Source organism: Callithrix jacchus, chromosome 8, assembly GCF_049354715.1.
Source record: "Callithrix jacchus isolate 240 chromosome 8, calJac240_pri, whole genome shotgun sequence".
NCBI lineage: Eukaryota > Metazoa > Chordata > Mammalia > Primates > Cebidae > Callithrix > Callithrix jacchus.
Genome location: NC_133509.1, coordinates 137,831,877 through 137,849,268, shown reverse-complemented (window position 1 = coordinate 137,849,268; position 17,392 = coordinate 137,831,877). Strand labels below are relative to the sequence as shown.

The following is a 17,392-nucleotide window of genomic DNA, read 5'->3' as shown; positions in this document are numbered from 1 at the left end:
TCTCCCAGGACATGGCTCGGCCCCCGCAGAGGCCATCCGCTGTGCCGTTGCCCACCACGCAGGCCCTGGCTCTGGCTGGACCGAAGGTAGGGGCCTTGCTTTTACACAGGGCGCCTTCTTAGTTACTTTATTCTCTATTTAGACAATACCTTTTGTATCAATTAAACGGACTTAGTCATTTTTGCCTACACACAGTAGTGACCCTGATGTCCTGGAAATTTGTTGAGAATGCGGTGTAATTCAGGAAGCCATCAGGAGCCTGTGTTTTCTTCAGGGTACCAGTGCTACACAAATGCATTCTAATTGGAAATGTTCAGCATCAGTCTCCCCACTCTCCTTCTCTCTTTCCCCAAGCCATATTCTTTCCACTCGTAGGGAGCTTACTCCTCCACGTTGATCTTCATTTGTCTGCCTGCACTTAGGGAACCTTACAGAACCATGTGGCTGGTGGGTGGAAGTGACTTGTGGCATAAAGGGCTCTGCAGTGCATGTGTGGTTCTGAGCCTCATTCTTTACACAAGCACATCCTGGATAGCTGGCACAGCAGCCCCATAGGGCCCTGCTCCCCTGTCCTGGTCCCACAGGGCCCTGCTCCTCTGTCCTGGCCCCACAGGGCCCTGCTCCCCTATCCCGGCCCCACAGGGCCCTGCTCCCCTATCCCGGCCCCACAGGGCCCTGCTCCCCTGTCCTGGCCCCACAGGGCTCCTGTTCTCTTGTCCTGGTCACACAAACTTATTGTTTACACCCCTTGTCCTGACCTCGGCTTCTTTTATAGCATCCCCCTTTCTTTTCCTTTCTTTTTTTTGAGACGGAGTTTCGCTCTTGTTACCCAGGCTGGAGTGCAATGGTGTGATCTCGGCTCACCGCAACCTCCGCTTCCTGGGTTCAGGCAATTCTCCCGCCTCAGCCTCCTGAGTAGCTGGGATCACAGGCACGCGCCACCACGCCCAGCTAATTTTTTGTATTTTTAGCAGAGATGGGGTTTCACCATGTTGACCAGGATGGTCTCGATCTCTTGACCTCGTGATCCACCCGCCTCGGCCTCCCAAAGTGCTGGGATTACAGGCTTGAGCCACCACGCCCGGCCTATCCCCTTTTCTTTTGTATGAACATCAGTACAGATCAGAAAGTCTCCAGAGTGACAGGCCCCTGAGTTCCAAGCATTGCGAGTATGTAGCCCCCTGGTGTAAGGTGGCTAATGTAGACATGGCCTCGCTTGTGCTTCCCGCCACAGGCAGCTAAGCTAGCTGGAGATAAGAAGCCAGACTTTATGAGGCTAATTAAGGGTTTGGCTTTTGGACTAAGACTCTTGCAGAGTGCTCGTGTGTCACACGTAGTCCCCGGCCTCCCTGCCCACCACAGCCAGCCTCTTTTCCTGTGGCTCTGGAGTTTGTGTCGGTCACTCCCCTACTTCTTGCAAATGGTTTCCCCCATGTCTGTGTCCTGCTGAGGATCCTGTTGGTCTCTGCTGCGCCTGAGCTTCGTCACCAGGCAGTCCCGCGTGGCCTGCACCACACTCCTCCTTCAGCCTTGGGTCTACTTCTGTTCCCGCCGGGTTCACGACGTGTCCACTCCCTATGAGGGACCATGAGCCTCTCCAAGCGTTTGCTGTTGTGAACTGTTCTCCTGTAGGTGATTCTTGTGTGTTTCTTGGACAGGCAAGGCCTGTGTGCAGCCCAAACCAATTGTGGCCCCACGCCGGCCCCAAGTGCCAGTTTGTGCTGGTCTCCAGGAGGCCAGGAGCGTGAGCCAGAAAGAGCGTTAGCCCTGCTGCCACAGCGCTGTGGCCACTGACCTTGGTTTCGGGTACAGCTCCCCCACTGAAGGAAGCATTTGTTGGTTTGTCTCTGGCTGACGCTCACAGGTGGTTTTCACCACTGTCTCAGAAGCCCTGTTGGGGAACACACAGACCAGGAACTTGTACACTTTCCCCTTTTCAAGGTGCTGCCCAGGTTGCACACACGCTGATCGCAGGCAGGTTATCTGCCTCTCTTCTCCAGAGTCCATGGTTCACCTCAGTGTTCTTAATTTTCTCCCTCCAGCCAAAAGCTCACCAGTTCAGCATCAAGTCCTTCTCCAGCCCTACTCAGTGCAGCCACTGCACCTCCCTGATGGTCGGGCTGATCCGGCAGGGCTACGCTTGTGAGGGTGAGTGTCGTTGCAGTTCCTGGGTTAGGGTGCACAGCCCCATACCCCTGCGGCTCGGGCACCAGCCAGCTCCAGGGCAGCCCTTAGGCAAGCAAACCAAACTGAAGTCAAGTTTAATTGGCCTTATTTGAGGGCAGGTTTGTTTTCTTGGGTGGGGGGACAGGGTCTCACTCTGTTGCTTAGGCTGGAGTGCAGTGGTGCAATCACAGGTCACTGCAGGCTTACAAGTAGTTAGGACCCCAGGCACACATCGCCACCGCGCCTGGCTATTTTTAAATTTTTTTGTAGAGATGGGGTCTCACTTTGTTGCCCAGGCTGGTCTCGAACTCTGAGACTCAAGTGATCCTCCTGCCTCAGCCTCCAGCCTCCCAAAGTGCTGGGATTGCAGGTGTGAGCCACCACGCCCAGCCTGGCAGATTTATTTTTACAAACGCTCAGTAAAGGTCTGTGGAACCATGGATACCTGCTGTGTTGGGGGCCCCAGTGCCCTGTGCACTGCTGTGGTGACCAGAGTCGTCTATTGAGAGTTACTACAAAAATGTAATGTCTGCAGCTGTTCTAGAAAATCAGAGAGAAAGAATGATTGTTTAAAACCTTCCACTATCGTATTATCTAGAGACAACCACGATTATTTGTCTCTGCTTCTAGTCATCGTTAATATTTTTTTTTCTGTTTTGAGACAGAGTGGCTCAGTTTGTTTTCAGCCTATTGCAACCTCTGCCTCCCAGATTCAAGCAGTTCTCCTGCCTCAGCCCCCCAAGTAGCTGAGCACAGGCGCACGCCACCATGCCAGGCTAATTTTTGTTTTTAATAGAGGCGGGGTTTTGCCATGTTGGCATGGCGGGTCTTGAACTCTGATCCACCCACCTCATCCTCCCAAAGTGCTGGGATTACAGGTGTGAGCCACTGCACCCAGCCCATCGTTACCATTTATAAGGCTCTATCTTGTGCTGTTGCCCTGTGCTGGGATTTGATGGTGCTCTTAATCCCTCAGTGATTGCCCCATTTCACAGATGAGCAATCACCCCAGGCCACCCAGTGCTGCGGGGGAGGGTCCTGGAGCCCAGACCTGCACTGGCTCTGAACACTCCTGTCTTCCTGACTGTGGGTCTGCGAGCAGTGCTGTCCTGCAAGAACTGCTTTGGTATTTCCCTTCATTCTACATTACAGCAGAAGCTTTGCGTTTTGTTATTTCAATTCACGCACGTTTTGATTGGCCGCCAAGACCCCCTGTGCCCATGACCACTGGCCTGTAGTTGCCGTGCAGAAACTCAGCTGTGTGGGATGCAGCCAGGCTGGCAGGGAGGCGGGCTTCTGCACTCAGGCCTCCTGTCAGCAGCCCCTTTCCCTGTAGAATCGCGTGTGCACAGGCAGAAGATATACTCAGCGCCAGAATCCCTGAACTTTTGTGTGGATTGTGCCCTGCAACTGTTTTTACCTTCTTGGGTGTCTGGACTTGATGTGAGACTTGGTCGTTATTTTTTATTTGTTTGTTTTGTTTTATTTTGAGATGCAGTTTTGCTCTGTTCCCCAGGCTGGAGTGCAATGGTGCGATCTCGGCTCACTGCAACCTCCACCACCCAGGTTCAAGTGATTCTCCTGCCTCAGCCTCCCGAGCTGGGATTACAGGCACACATCACCACGCCTGGCTAATTTTTATATTTTTAATAGAGACAGGATTTCACCATGTTGGCCAGGCTGGTCTCAAACTCCTGACCTCAAGTGGTCCACCCGCCTCCGCTTCCCAAAGTGCTGGGATTCCAGGCGAGACCTGGCAGTTATTAAATTGCCTCCCTAAGGTATAGGTTCTTCAGTGACTTCTCTGTAGGAAGCAAGCTTTGGAAGCAGTGTTCTCTCTCTTCCAGTGTGTTCCTTCGCTTGCCATGTGTCCTGCAAAGACAGTGCCCCCCAGGTGTGCCCAATACCTCCTGAGCAGTCCAAGAGGCCTCTGGGTGTGGATGTGCAGCGAGGCATAGGAACAGCTTACAAAGGCCACGTCAAGGTAGGCAGCTTCACCTCCACCCGTCAGCCCTCGGTGCCCAGTAGCCATGCCCAGCCACTCTCAAAAGCAGTCCCTCATGGTGGCAGGTGGCCTTGGTGCCAGTCCTAGGAGGCCTCCTTTCCTGCGCACTGAGGCCATCAGGCCGGCACAGCTGCTGCTCTGAATGGCCTGGGCATCCTGTGGCCTCCACGAAGGAGTTCACTCAGAGTCCATCCTGGGCTGAGTGTCCGGCCAGCAGGCAGAAAGCTCAGTGGGGTCTGAAAGCCACGGTGCCAGGCCCACCTCTACGTGACTGTCCAGCTGCATGTACCACAGCACCCGGCATGAGGGTGATACGATGTGGCCTGAGCTGCCAGCTTTCCCTGGCACTGTCTACTGCCATGCGTGGACCCCTCCCCAGCACCGCCCTGAGCCTTCCTGGGCAGATACCCCTCTGCCCAGACTGCTCTGCGTCCAGCCTGGGCAGGGTACAGGGAGCGCTGTCCCTGGCAGCTGGAAGCAGATGGTGAGCAAGTGTAAAGGAGCCTGGCCGCCTGCCTGGCTGGTGGAACATGGCCACTGTTTGTTTTTGTTAATAGGTCCCAAAGCCCACTGGGGTGAAGAAGGGATGGCAGCGCGCATATGCGGTTGTCTGTGACTGCAAGCTCTTCCTTTATGATCTGCCTGAAGGAAAGTCCACCCAGCCTGGTGTCATTGCGAGTCAGGTCTTAGATCTCAGGTCTGTTTGGGCAGCACCGCCCTTGCTCCGTCAGTCTTCCTTTTCTGTCTTTCGCCAAAAGGACAGTGGGTTGCTAAGTAGTCTTTGACCTCATTGATGCTTCACCCACCTCGTTACTGGACAGTTGCAAAAATGGGTGACGGTTAGTCATGACGTAAAGCACATCCCTGCATGTGAACAGACATGCATATGGACGTGCGCACACAGGAGCATGCACACTGTAGGCTCTTCCTGCCTCGCAGGTGTTTGCACTGAAACGTTTGCCAGAGAGGCCTGTGTTTAACATAAGAAAACCACATGACCAAGAACACGCAGCAGATCCCAGAGAAGAGCCGTGCGGCCCGTGGCCGTCTGTGCGTTTTAGAGACCGTGGCAGGTGTTCTTGGCGTGTGGAAGAAGTTTGGAGCTGTGGGCCACGTGGGTGTGGGTGGCCGTAGCCTTTGCTAGTGACCCTGTCTCAGTGCCACCCAGTGTCAGCTGCAGGAGTAGGCGGGGCCTCCTTCCACTCTCTCTTAGAATTGACGTCTGTGGCCCTCCGTTCTTGTTGGTGAGATGAGGACAGTGGTCACATTACTGGCATGGTTGTTGTGAAGGTAAACGTGTCACTAAGGCCGAGCTCATCCTGGGGCCCGCACAGGAGCCGAGCTCCCGCCTCTGTGTCCTCTCTGCAGTGGCCATGCCCTGTCTCCTGTGTGGTGCACAGACTCCATCTGTAGCACTGGTTCTTGGGACAGGGCTGCTGGGTACCCTGAGGAGAACGAGGGTGTGCTGGGGTCACCTGGCAGCATATTCCGCCTTCCACGCCCCCTGCCCCCAGGGCACCTACTAGTCCCTGGCTTTGTACAGGTGTGCCCCTGGCCTGCCAGCAAAGAGCCACTGGTGGACACAAAGTTGGCATAAGCCCAAGCCACAGGTCCCATTGCAAGGCTCAGCACCCCCAGTGTTGGGACCTTCTTCAGAGCAGCACTTCCACACTGACCCGACACCCCACTCCCCAACTCACCTCCACACCTCACACCCCACTCACCCCCACACCCCACTCACCCCCACGTCCCACTAACCTCCACACCCCACTCCCCCCTCATCTCCACACTCCACGTCCCACTCAACCTCCATACGCCACACCCCACTCACCTCCACACTCCACATCCCACTCACCTCCACACCCCACTCCCCACTCCCCCCACACCCCACTCATCTCCACATCCCACTCACCTCCACACCCCACACCCTTCTCCCTCACCTCCACACCCCACACCCTTCTCCCTCACCTCCACACCCCACACCCTTCTCCCTCACCTCCACACCCCACACCCCACTCACCTCCACACCCCACACCCCACACCTCCCTCACCTTCATACCCCACTCCCACACTCACCTCCACACCTCACTCCCCCCCTCATCTCCACACCTCACGTCCCACTCAACCTCCATACGCCACACCCCACACCCCACTCACCTTCACACCCCACTCCCCTGCTCACCTCCACAGCCACCCTTCACCCCACTTGTCCTCTGCACGTGGCTATGGAGGGACTGCCTGGCTGTGCCAAGTGCAGAGTGAGTCGTCTGTAACTGGCATAGTCTGACGGGCACCAGCACAGTGTGGATGAGGCTCCCGGCTTCCCTTCCGACAGCCCTGAAACACCTGCCAGTCTTGAGTCATTTGTTGGCCCTGCCCGTGGTTTTTACACCTGTGGGAGGCCGGGGACCCGCCCTCTACTGCGGAACACGGGGTGGAGGGGCATGGCAGGGCAGGGCAGGGCGAGGGCCTCTGGCCCTGTGTGCGTGTCTCCCAGCAGGGTCAATGTTTCTTTCTTCCCAGAGATGAAGAGTTTTCCGTGAGCTCGGTCCTGGCCTCAGATGTCATTCATGCTACCCGTCGAGACATTCCGTGTATATTCAGGGTACGGATTTTACGTTATTCTTTGTAACAAATCACATGGTTAAGACTGATTATCCCAGGCCTGCTGTCATGCCACCAGCACACTCCCAGTCTGGCTCCAGGTCCCTGTGCGTCCACACCCTGGCAGAACAGCAGCCTGTGCCCATCTCAGAGCCTCCTGGCTGGCTTCTTCCCAGACCTCCCACTTCACTGACCCTCCCTCCTCCTACATCTGAAACTCCTTCCACCCGGTTCACATCCGGGCACTTCTGGGTGGGTGCCGTGGCGGGTTAGCTGCCGCTCCAGCGCCCCCCAGCACCAGTCAGAGCCAGCGCTTTTGTTGGCTGATTGAGTCCCTCACTGAATTAGTGTTAGACATTGTAGCACTAGGATGTTTCTAGAAGACTGTGAATTGGGGAAAGAAACCCTCCAGCCCCCCTCCCTTGGGGATTTTTTTAAATACAGTAAAATTTTGGTTGACAACAAAACCAGTCTGTAAGTCAGTGTTTGCTAAGTCACATCTCTGTTCGGAAACAGCCTCCTATAGGTACGTGGTGCAGGAAGTTGCCATCACTGCTGCAGCGTTGGTGATGGGTAGCGACTGAGACCGTCAGTGCGTGCTCAGAGGCCGTCACGGGGAGGCAGGGTTTGGGCCAGTGTTTCTGAGATGCTCCTTTCCTGGACGCGTTTTCAGAATCTACTTTTGTTTATAAAGATTATCCAAGAAAGCGAATCTAAAGTAGGCAGCTGTTGATAGTTCGGGCAAAAGCAGGATTAACACAATGGGACCAGGGAGGGACTTCACGGGGCTGTTTAGAACCCGCCTCTTCTGCGGCCTGCTGCAGGAGTCCCTGCAAGGTGCCCAGCGAGGTGGGGTCGGGGCTCTCTGGGGAAGCGCACTGGCCCCTGTTGCTCCGGGGTGTATGGCCCCAGCAGGGCCATGGCATCCCTACGGCTTAGGTGTCTGATGGCTCCTCTCTTCTGTTTTCTGGCCTGAAGGTGACGGCCTCTCTCTTAGGTGCACCTTCTAAGACCAGCTCGCTGCTCATTCTGACAGAAAATGAGAACGAAAAGAGGAAGTGGGTTGGGATTCTAGAAGGACTCCAGTCCATCCTTCATAAAAACCGGCTGAGGAACCAGGTCGTGCATGTTCCCTTGGAAGCCTACGACAGCTCGCTGCCTCTCATCAAGGCCGTCTTGACAGCTGCCATCGTGGGTACGTCCCAGAGGCTGTGTCCTTTACGTGTTGGAAGCAACAGCACTCTGCGGTGCCCTCTGAAAGTTAGACGCAGGTCACAGGCACATGGTCCATTAGGGTTTGTGGACAGTTTCTCCCTGCATGTTGAGAAGCAGGCAACCTGTGCAGACAGTCAGCCCTGGGTAAGCCTGGGGGTGCCCCAGGAGCCCTGTACACACCCAAATCCTCGCAGACTCACTCCCACCGTTGGCCCTGCAGCGTCCATGTGTACAGAAGGTCACCCCAATACCGAAGTTTCACATCCCTGGGATGCTGTGTTTTCACTGACATGTTTGACCCTGTGAATAAGCGGAGCCGCACAGTTCAAACCCAGGCTGCTCCTGGTCAGCTGTACCGACTTTCTGTTACTTACCCTCCACAGACGCGGACAGGATTGCGGTCGGCTTAGAAGAAGGGCTGTATGTCATCGAGGTCACCCGAGATGGTGAGTGAGCAGGGGATTGCCAGCCTGGGATGTCACAGGCCCAGCCTGACCTCTGCAGGCAGCACGGGGTTAGTAGCTGCTAAGGGCTGAGACACATGCGCTTGGTGAAGGTGCCGGGGCGGGGGGGCCAGCGCTGAGTGCCTGGCGATGTGCTAAATCCATGTCGCCTCCATCGAGTTCAGGACACTGAGCGGGATTGGGGGGGCGTCAAGGAGCGCCCCTGGAAGTTGGAGCAGCTGAGATTTCCCAGCCTGTGCTGAGGCTTCACTTGAGAAGCTTTAGTTTCTTTGCTTCCAATTTTGACACGTCACTCTCCCCAGCGAGGAAGGGCAAAGGTCTCCCTGCATGCGCCTGCTCCACAGCCCCGGGTCTAGGAGCAGAAACTTCAGGAGACTGGAACTGGCCCTGGGCAGTGGGGCAGGGGCCCTGGGAGCATCCCTCAAGGCATCCAGCGGCATTTCACGAGATCCATAGTGCTTTCTCGACAGACAAAGTGTCTCAGCATGTGACCCATGGAGGGAGAAGGGTGGGGCAGCTGCTGGGCGAGGCTCTGGCAACTCTTCGGGGAGGTCCTGAGCAAGCAGGGGGCTTAGGTTAACCTGGAGCTATGTGAGGGCAGTGCCGTCAGAGGACTCGTCTCTGGGTCCCAGTGGGTCAGGCAGCTCAGTTTGTCATGTGCAGCGCGAGGGTTCTCTGGTTCAAGGATAAGATGGAAGGAGGCCCAGATCACCCCAGGGTCTTGCTGCACAAGGACCCAGGTGGAAGGGCTGCCCTGGTGCACTGAGGGGTGTGCACAGCAGCAGGGGCGGAGGAGCCTTCTGACCGGCCCCAAGGCTGCCCTCTGAGCACACTGTGCATGTATAGGGCAGCGTCTCCAGGGCACTCAGACTGCTGGCTTTGTGGGCAGGGACAGGCTCAGGGCTGGGCTCAGGCTGCGCACATAGAAAGGGAGCCCAGGGGAGGGGCGCAGGGCGTTACAGGCAGGTCTTTAGCCAAGGCCATGAGCCCCTGCAAGCTGCTGGCCGTTCTGTTGGCCTCACACTCTGCCCTCCCCACCAGTGATCGTCCGAGCAGCTGACTGTAAGAAGGTACACCAGATTGAGCTTGCTCCCAGAGAGAAGATCGTAATCCTTCTGTGTGGCCGGAACCACCACGTGCACCTCTATCCGTGGTCATCCCTCGACGGAGCAGAAGGCAGCTTTGACATCAAGCTTCCGGAAACGAAAGGCTGCCAGCTCATGGCCACAGCGACGCTGAAGAAGAGCTCTGCCACCTGCCTGTTTGTAGCCGTGAAACGGCTGATCCTTTGCTATGAGATCCAGAGAACTAAGCCATTCCACAGAAAGTTCAATGAGATTGTGGCTCCCGGCAGCGTGCAGTGCCTGGCGATGCTCAGGGACAGGCTCTGTGTGGGCTACCCTTCTGGGTTCTGCCTGCTGAGCATCCAGGGGGACGGGCAGCCTCTAAACCTGGTAAATCCCAATGACCCCTCGCTTGCGTTCCTCTCACAACAGTCTTTTGATGCCCTTTGTGCTGTGGAGCTCGAAAGCGAGGAGTACCTGCTTTGCTTCAGCCACATGGGACTGTACGTGGACCCGCAAGGCCGGAGGGCACGCGCGCAGGAGCTCATGTGGCCTGCGGCTCCTGTCGCCTGTAGTATGTATATGTTTTCTGTTGCATTTCCCTGTTGCTGCTTTTCCCACCGACAGTCGGCATGTGTTCGATTTTGCTTTGGTTTGTCTTCTAGTTCCCTGAGTCTAGTAGTCACGAAGCGTCAGGAGAGGCGCGCTCCATGGGCACCCACAGCAGCAGGCGCGGTGCAGATGTCAACACCTCACACCAGTGGTGGGCGGGCCCAGCAGCCTCTCCCTTGAGCACATGGGGCTGGTTTTTCCAGAGGCCTCAGCAGAAGACCCAGTCAGTGGACATAGGCCCCCCAGGCAGAAGGACTAGGCAAATGGAGGATGGGGCGTGGCAGTCATCTCGTTTAAAAGCCCTTCTGCTTGTAATCCCAGCACTTTGGGAGGCCGAGGCGGGCGGATCACGAGGGAGATCAAGACCATCCTAGCCAACATAGTAAAGCCCTGTCTCTACCAAAAATAGAAAAGTTAGCTGGGCATGGTGGCACGTGCCTGTAATCCCAGCTACTCAGGAGACAGGCTTGAACAAGGGAGGCAGAGGTTGCAGTGAGCCAAGATCACGCGACTACACTCCAGCCTGGCAAAGAACAAGTTTCCATCTCAAAAAAGAAAAAAGGCCTTTCTCATAGTAATATATAAACTTACACAGTAGTAAAGGCAAACTGAAGGGTTTTGGTGGCCAGAAAAACTTCACCTCTGGTGTCTAAGTTACAGTTCTTGGGACAGGTGTTTTCTGAGAGTCGTAGGAGCTGTTTCAAACGGTGAGGTCACTTAATTCGCTTCGTTGACCTGACTCTGTGTGAATGGTGGCACTGGGGAAAGTAGCAGCAGTGGGCACTTCCCACCTGGCCCGCTGTCTGATTGCTTTTAAAACCTTAAACCGGGCAGGGAGCGGTGGCTTACACCTATAATCCCAGCACTGGGGGAGGCTGAGGCAGGAGGCTCACTTGAGCTCAGGAGTTCAATACCAGCCTCGTCTCTATTAACGAAAACAAACTAGCCCAGCACGGTGCCACATGCCTATAGTCCCAGCTACTTGGGAGGCTGCGACAGGAGGATTTCTTGAGTCCAGAGACAGAGGCTCCAGGGATCCATGATCACACCACTACACTCTAGCCTGAGGGACAGAATGAGACCCTGTCTCTTAAAAAAAAAAAAATGGAAGGAAACCTTAAACCTCAGAATCCCCCTGTTTGATCTATCAGAGTAACCTGCACCATCAAATCCACAGATGAAGGGGAGGCAGGGAAGAAGGAGACAAGCCAGACAGATGGGGTAACGGGGCAGGAGGTGGGGGATTATGTTCTCCATCCTTTGCTAATCCTTTGCCCCATTGCTGGCCTTGCAAGGCAGCATCATACCCAGGCGTCATGGCTAGACCCCAGGCCTTTGAGGGGCATGCCAGCCTCCACCCGCAGGGGCTTACTGCAGTGTGTCCCAGCTCCATCCCGATGGCCATGCCACAGCTGACGTGTGGTCAGTGGGGCCGGGCCGTGGGGCCTGGGGTGAGGTGCAGGAAGGGCCCAGTCCACTGCCTCAGCACCCCTTGTCCTGGACTCTTCCCCCCACACGCTGTCCTCTTCATGGGCAGCCAGCACAAGGTTCAGAACCACACAGGATTTGCGTTTTTGCAAAGTATAACATTGAAGAGGACCCAGGTCACTTAGTGCAGTGTATTTGCAATCCTGGCCACACGTGTCTGGCACAGACACCTGAAGTTCCAGGGTTCTCCACATTAGCGGGCTGCCTCTCCCACGGGGGCAGTAGATGCAGGTGAGTTTCAGAGCTGGCCAAAAGTCATTTCACCACCTATAGGAAGAGGAGCTGCTCATTCTGCACCTGTGCTGAGTGCCCTGTGTGGGTGGCCTCCCTGGCCCTTGGGGCAGGTGTCATCTACTCTGTTGCAGAGGCAGCTGAGGGCCACAGGGGCCATGTGTCCTGCATCAGTCACATGTCACATCTGTCAGACCCCAGGTTCTTTGTAATACTCTTTAGCTTAAATTTTTTTTAGACTGGAAATCTGCTTATCACTGAGTCGGCACATCAGACTTCTCCCTGGTTCCTTGCAAGTGAATCTCCACGCACTGGGCAGGTGAGGGCCTTCCCAGAAGCCCCTGTGTGGAGAGCAGTTCCCTGAAGGTCAGTTCAGGGTCTGCTTTTGCACGTGGCTCTCAGGGGCCTCACAGGTGCATCTGGAATGCCCCTGAGGCATGGGTTGACCAGGCCAACATCTTTTGTCTTTTGCAAACCCTGTTTGATTTTCTTTTTGTATTCAGAAGGTAAGGCCTGATCTAGGTCAGCGCAGTGGCTCACACCTGTAATCCCAGCACCTCGGGAGGCCTATGGGGTGGATCACCAGGCCAGGAGACTGAGACCATCCTGACCAACATGGTGAAACCCCATCTCTACTAACAATGCAAAAAAAAAAAATTAGCCAGGCCTGGTGGTGCACACCTGTAATCCCAGCTACTCAGGAGGCTGAGGCAGGAGAAACACTTGAAAACCCGGGAGGCAGAGGTTGCAGTGAGCCAAGATTGCACCACTGCACTCCAGCCTGGTGACAGTGAGATGACATCTGAAAAAAAAAAAAAAAAATGGGCCTGATGTTGCAGCCTATTTGGAATCTGTGATAGAAACAGAGCAGAAGGCTTTTAAAACATCATCGGGCAGTGAGGTGTGTCACAGTGCAGATTAACCTTTAACTCTGGAGGTAATGATCACTGAGCTGGAGCTCTCTTGCATTTGCGACCTGCCACCTCACAGCTCTGCGTTTCTACAAGGTGATGGCTAGGAGCCAAGCCACTCTGAGGGGCTGTGGGGACAGTGAGTGTGCCACCCACACGGAGGGACGGAGCAGTGGACACGCACCACTTCTCTATCACGTGGCGCAGCTGTGTCATCGCTCTTCTAAATGTGGAGAAAGCCCCTTAAACTCCAAGTGCCCAAAGGCTCTGCAGTCCTTGTTCTCACATCCTTGGTGCCCTGGGTGGTGCTGCTGTGAGCTAACAGATGAGGAGGCGAGGAGCAGAGCTCCCGGCAAGACACCCTCACCCTCACTTGCATTCGCCCTCAGACCGGGCTGCAGAGGTGCCTCCCCCGCCCCCACAGCACAGGTGCCTAGGGGTCTGGGGTCATTAGTGTGGAGGGCAGACAGGCAGGTTTTTGGCCAGAGGTCAGCGGTGGTTTCTGTGTGGTTTTAATAGCGACCTGAAAGCTGACTTGCCACCTCCAGTACTCGGGTCGGCCCCTACCGAGTGTCCAGTGTGGTAAGCCTCAAGTAGTAGCTTTCGTGATGATAACTTCTCAAGAGAGCTAAACGAAAAACCAGACTTAAAAGTCACCTTCAGCATCTGCTACAGTCTAAAAAATACTAGTTACACAAGGGATGGTGGAGCATTTAAACATTCGATGGTGTTTGTTTAAACTTTGAAATGAAGATGAATTCCAGAGCAGGAACATGACATCTGGTGACATGAACCAGCTGAGGGCAGTGCTGCCACCTCTGCACTTGTTCAAGTGCCACGGCGTGGCCTCTGGCCTGAGGGCAGGTGAGTTTTGGGCCACTGTGGCTCACCCCGCCCTGCTCCGTCTGCGCTAGGTTGCAGCCCCACCCATGTCACGGTGTACAGCGAGTACGGCGTGGACGTCTTCGATGTGCGCACCATGGAGTGGGTGCAGACCATAGGCCTGCGCAGGGTAAGGCGGCCTCAGCGCCCTGCGGTGCGGGCGGGTTTCTCCCGGTGCAGTCTGCTTGGCCCGTACTTTACTGTCCCTCCTTGGCTTCCAATGCAGATAAGGCCCCTGAATTCTGAAGGCACCCTCAACCTCCTCAGCTGTGAGCCTCCACGCCTGATCTACTTCAAGAGCAAGTTCTCGGGTGAGCCTTCCTCTGCACCGTGAGTGGAGGGAGGGGGCGGAGGGGCGTGTGTCCCTGGCTCTGCAGCACCATCCCTGCGCGCTCTGCTTCTGCAGGAGCGGTTTTCAACGTGCCAGACACCTGCGACAACAGCAAGAAGCAGATGCTGCGCACCAGGAGCAAAAGGCGGTTCGTCTTCAAAGTCCCGGAGGAGGAGAGACTGCAGCAGCGGCGGTAGGAGTTGGTCTCACGGGGCCAGCCCGGCGTCGCTCTGGGGAGGGCCAAGCGGATCTCACATATCCATGAATCTCAAAAGTGTTTCTTTTCCCCAGAGAGATGCTTAGAGACCCAGAATTGAGATCCAAAATGATATCCAACCCAACCAACTTCAACCACGTGGCCCACATGGGCCCGGGCGACGGCATGCAGGTGCTCATGGACCTGCCTCTGGTGCGTACACAGCCATGGTGGGGGCGGGCAGGCCAGGCAGGGCACCCCATCCTCTCCTCCCCAACAGACAGCCGTGGCAGCTGAGACCGTCCCAAAGGCAGGGCCCGCCCACCAATGCTGGCACTGTGCCCTGACCTGTCACACAAGCCTGTCTCACTGAAGCTGTGTTCACAAGCACTGTCCCTGTCACAGGCCTTGTGCGCAGACCCAGGTTGCCCTGGCAATGATGCTGCGGGTATGCTTGTCGGAGTCTGTCACCGTGTCAGCCTGTGAGGGTCTCCTAAGGCCATTTGCTGTCAGGTGGTGATTTCTGAGTAGTCTTTTATACCAACAGATAGCATACTTTCTCTTTTTTATTTAAGAAGTATGTTTTTTAAGCTGGTTCTGGTGGCTCGATTCCCACACTTTGGGAGGATCACCTGAGGTCAGGAGTTTGAAACCAGCCTGGCCTACATGGTGAAACCCCATCTCTACTAAATTACAAAAATTAGCTGGGCATGGTGCCAGGCACCTGTAGTCCCAACTACTTGGGAGGATGAGGCAGGAGAAAGGCTTGAACCCAGGAGGCAGAGGTTGCAAAGAGCCAAGATCACGCCACTGCACTCCAAACTAGGGGACTCAAGAAAAAAAGAAAATGCTGCTGAAAGGATTTTACCTGGCCTAAGTTGCTGTAGCCAGTTCTTAGTTCCAGACTGCCCTGAGCCCTTGTGCATTCCAGGGAGCCCTCCTGGCCCCCATTTTGCTCATCAAAGTCAGGGGGCCACAGCCACATAGGTGGCACAAACTTGCCACTGACCCTTTATGTCTCCCAAGCATACTCATGTGTTGCTGTCTCTGTCCAGAGTGCCGGGCCCCCCTCTCAGGAGGAAAGGCCAGGCCCCGTGCCTGCCAGCCTGGCCCGCCAGCCTCCGTCCAGGAACAAGCCCTACATCTCGTGGCCCTCGTCAGGTGCGGAGCAAGCGCGGCCCCCACCACCCTAGGGGAGGTGGGAGGCGGGAATGGGGAGACCCCAGCATTTTGATTCCATTCTTGAATTTTTCCCTAAGAGGAAAGCTGTCCTTGCTCCACAGGTGGATCGGAGCCGGGCGTGGCTGTGCCTCTGAGAAGTATGTCCGATCCAGACCAGGACTTTGACAAAGAGGTGAGACGTGCCCAGGTGCAGTGCTGTGGCCGTGAGCCGTCACTGCAGGAGGAGAAGCAGCCCGAAGATCTGGGGGCCTGAGTGGTGTGACAGCCCCTCTGGAGCATGCCACTTGGGCTGTTTTGTGCAGTGTGAGGGTTACAGGGAAGCAGGGGTGGCCGTCCCTTCCTCCAGGAGGCCCAAGCAGCCATCTCTTGGTCAGATCCTGGGTCTCCTTTGGGAGCACTGGCTGGGGGCGGGGCTGCTACTGCCGCACGAGGAATGGAAGTTTTCCAGCCAGCCGGCTCCTCCAGAGGCTGCTCCTTCCTCCGGGACTCCTCTGTGTTGTTTCATGTACTACAGTGCAACCCATCAGTGGTCCCGGCTGGCCTTCCACATTGGTCTCTCTTCTGCTCCTCCCCTGGGATGGCGCTACGTGCCAGAGTGTGGGGACCACCTCGGGGATAAGCCCTGCTCTGGCTGACAGCGTTCTTGTGCGCAGCTCACCCACACTGCTCTGGCCTCAGTTTCCCCTGTGCAGAATGGGGGTGAGAAAGCAATTGAGGGAGGCGGGGAGCTGCAGTGCTGTGGGCTGAGGAGTGAGCTGAGGGCTGAGCCCCCGGCACCATCCTTGGAGGGAGGGAGGGAGGGAGGCAGGGAAGGAGGCAGAGGGGCCAGGCCCATCACTCCAGCACACATCTCAGCCCCAGCACTGAGATGTTTTAACATCAGCTGCCAAACAGATGTGCAGGTGCCTTGCACACATTACTGGTTCTGCCAAGGTCAGGGTCTCTTCCTCCAAACGTCCTGCTCCCCGCCCTTTACTCTGCAGCAGGCCCTCAGCCTGTCTTTGGTGAGCGTAACATTTTTGCAGCGAGCACTGCTGTTACTTTGCGGCTTGCTCCCGAGCTCGTGTCTGTCTGCTGCTTCCCGCTCAGGAGACTCAGTGCATGTCTTGGGTTGTCACACCACACAGAGGACATGGCATCCCTCTCAGGGCACCGTGTCCTGAGGCAGCTAGTGCCTGTTTCCTCTGCATGACCTTGTTTGTTCTTCTAAGTGAAAGTCACAAAACACCTTTTTTCTTTTTTTAAGTAATAACATAGAGGCAGGGCCTCTTTTGTTGCCCAGGCTGGTCTCCCAACTCCTGAGCCCAAGCCGTCCTCCCACCTCGGCCTCCCAGAGGATTTGGATGACAGGCATCAGCCAGCACACCAGGCCCAGGTGACCGAAGTGAACAGCTGAGTGACATTTAGAACGTTCACCACCTCTTTCTCTGAGAAACATCTCCATTACTCCAGGCTGGGCAGGGGTTCATGCCTGTAGTAGCAGCTACTAGCCAAGCTGAGGTGGAGGGATCACTTGAGGAGTTCAAGGCCAGCCTGGGCAATGTAGTGAGATCCTCTCTCTCAAACATAATAAATAAAAACATTTTCATCATTTCAAAATAAATTCCTGCCCCTTAAGCATTCTCTCCCTGTCACTCCCTCCCCTTAGCATCTGGGCAGTCCCCAGTTTTCTGAGATTTCCCGTTACGGACATTTTGTGGAAATGGAGTGCCCAGCCTTTCTATAGAAATTTTTTTTCCTCCCACACCCGCCCCCCCCCAGAAATGGTTTTGACCTTTTGTGCCTGGCTTTCACTTGGCAGACTGCTTCTGCGGTTCACCCCTGCCGTAGCATGTGTCAGTGTTTGGTTTTCATTGCTAAGTAATGTTCTCTTGTATGGACAGAGCCCGCCTTGTTTTCCCGTTCTTCCCCGGATGCCCGTTTGGGCCGTAGCACGTGGTGCTGGAACATGTGCACGTACTTGTCTCAGTGCCTGTCTCACACTGGGGTTTAGGAGTGGGATTGCGGGATGGATGTGGTGATTCTGTATAACTCGGAGGCG

The 17,392-nt window shown here is 55.7% G+C and overlaps 1 protein-coding gene across 19 annotated transcripts in view; it reads left to right on the top strand.

Annotated features, from left to right (window-relative positions):
* Positions 1-17,392, top strand: part of CDC42BPB (CDC42 binding protein kinase beta) — a 116,273-nt gene that overhangs the window by 95,805 nt on the left and 3,076 nt on the right. For 7 of the 19 annotated variants that reach the window (XM_035261578.3, XM_078335801.1, XM_078335800.1 and 4 more), the window contains 14 exons: positions 9-86; positions 2,043-2,148; positions 4,014-4,150; positions 4,729-4,868; positions 6,695-6,776; positions 7,754-7,970; positions 8,374-8,436; positions 9,496-10,092; positions 13,675-13,772; positions 13,869-13,953; positions 14,049-14,166; positions 14,265-14,382; positions 15,225-15,330; positions 15,453-15,523. In XM_035261578.3, the coding sequence (XP_035117469.1) occupies positions 9-86; positions 2,043-2,148; positions 4,014-4,150; positions 4,729-4,868; positions 6,695-6,776; positions 7,754-7,970; positions 8,374-8,436; positions 9,496-10,092; positions 13,675-13,772; positions 13,869-13,953; positions 14,049-14,166; positions 14,265-14,382; positions 15,225-15,330; positions 15,453-15,523 (2,016 nt within the window). The remainder of the gene's footprint in view (positions 1-8; positions 87-2,042; positions 2,149-4,013; positions 4,151-4,728; positions 4,869-6,694; positions 6,777-7,753; positions 7,971-8,373; positions 8,437-9,495; positions 10,093-13,674; positions 13,773-13,868; positions 13,954-14,048; positions 14,167-14,264; positions 14,383-15,224; positions 15,331-15,452; positions 15,524-17,392) is intronic. The other 12 variants (XM_054240386.2, XM_078335802.1, XM_078335797.1 and 9 more) reach the window with 3 other exon arrangements.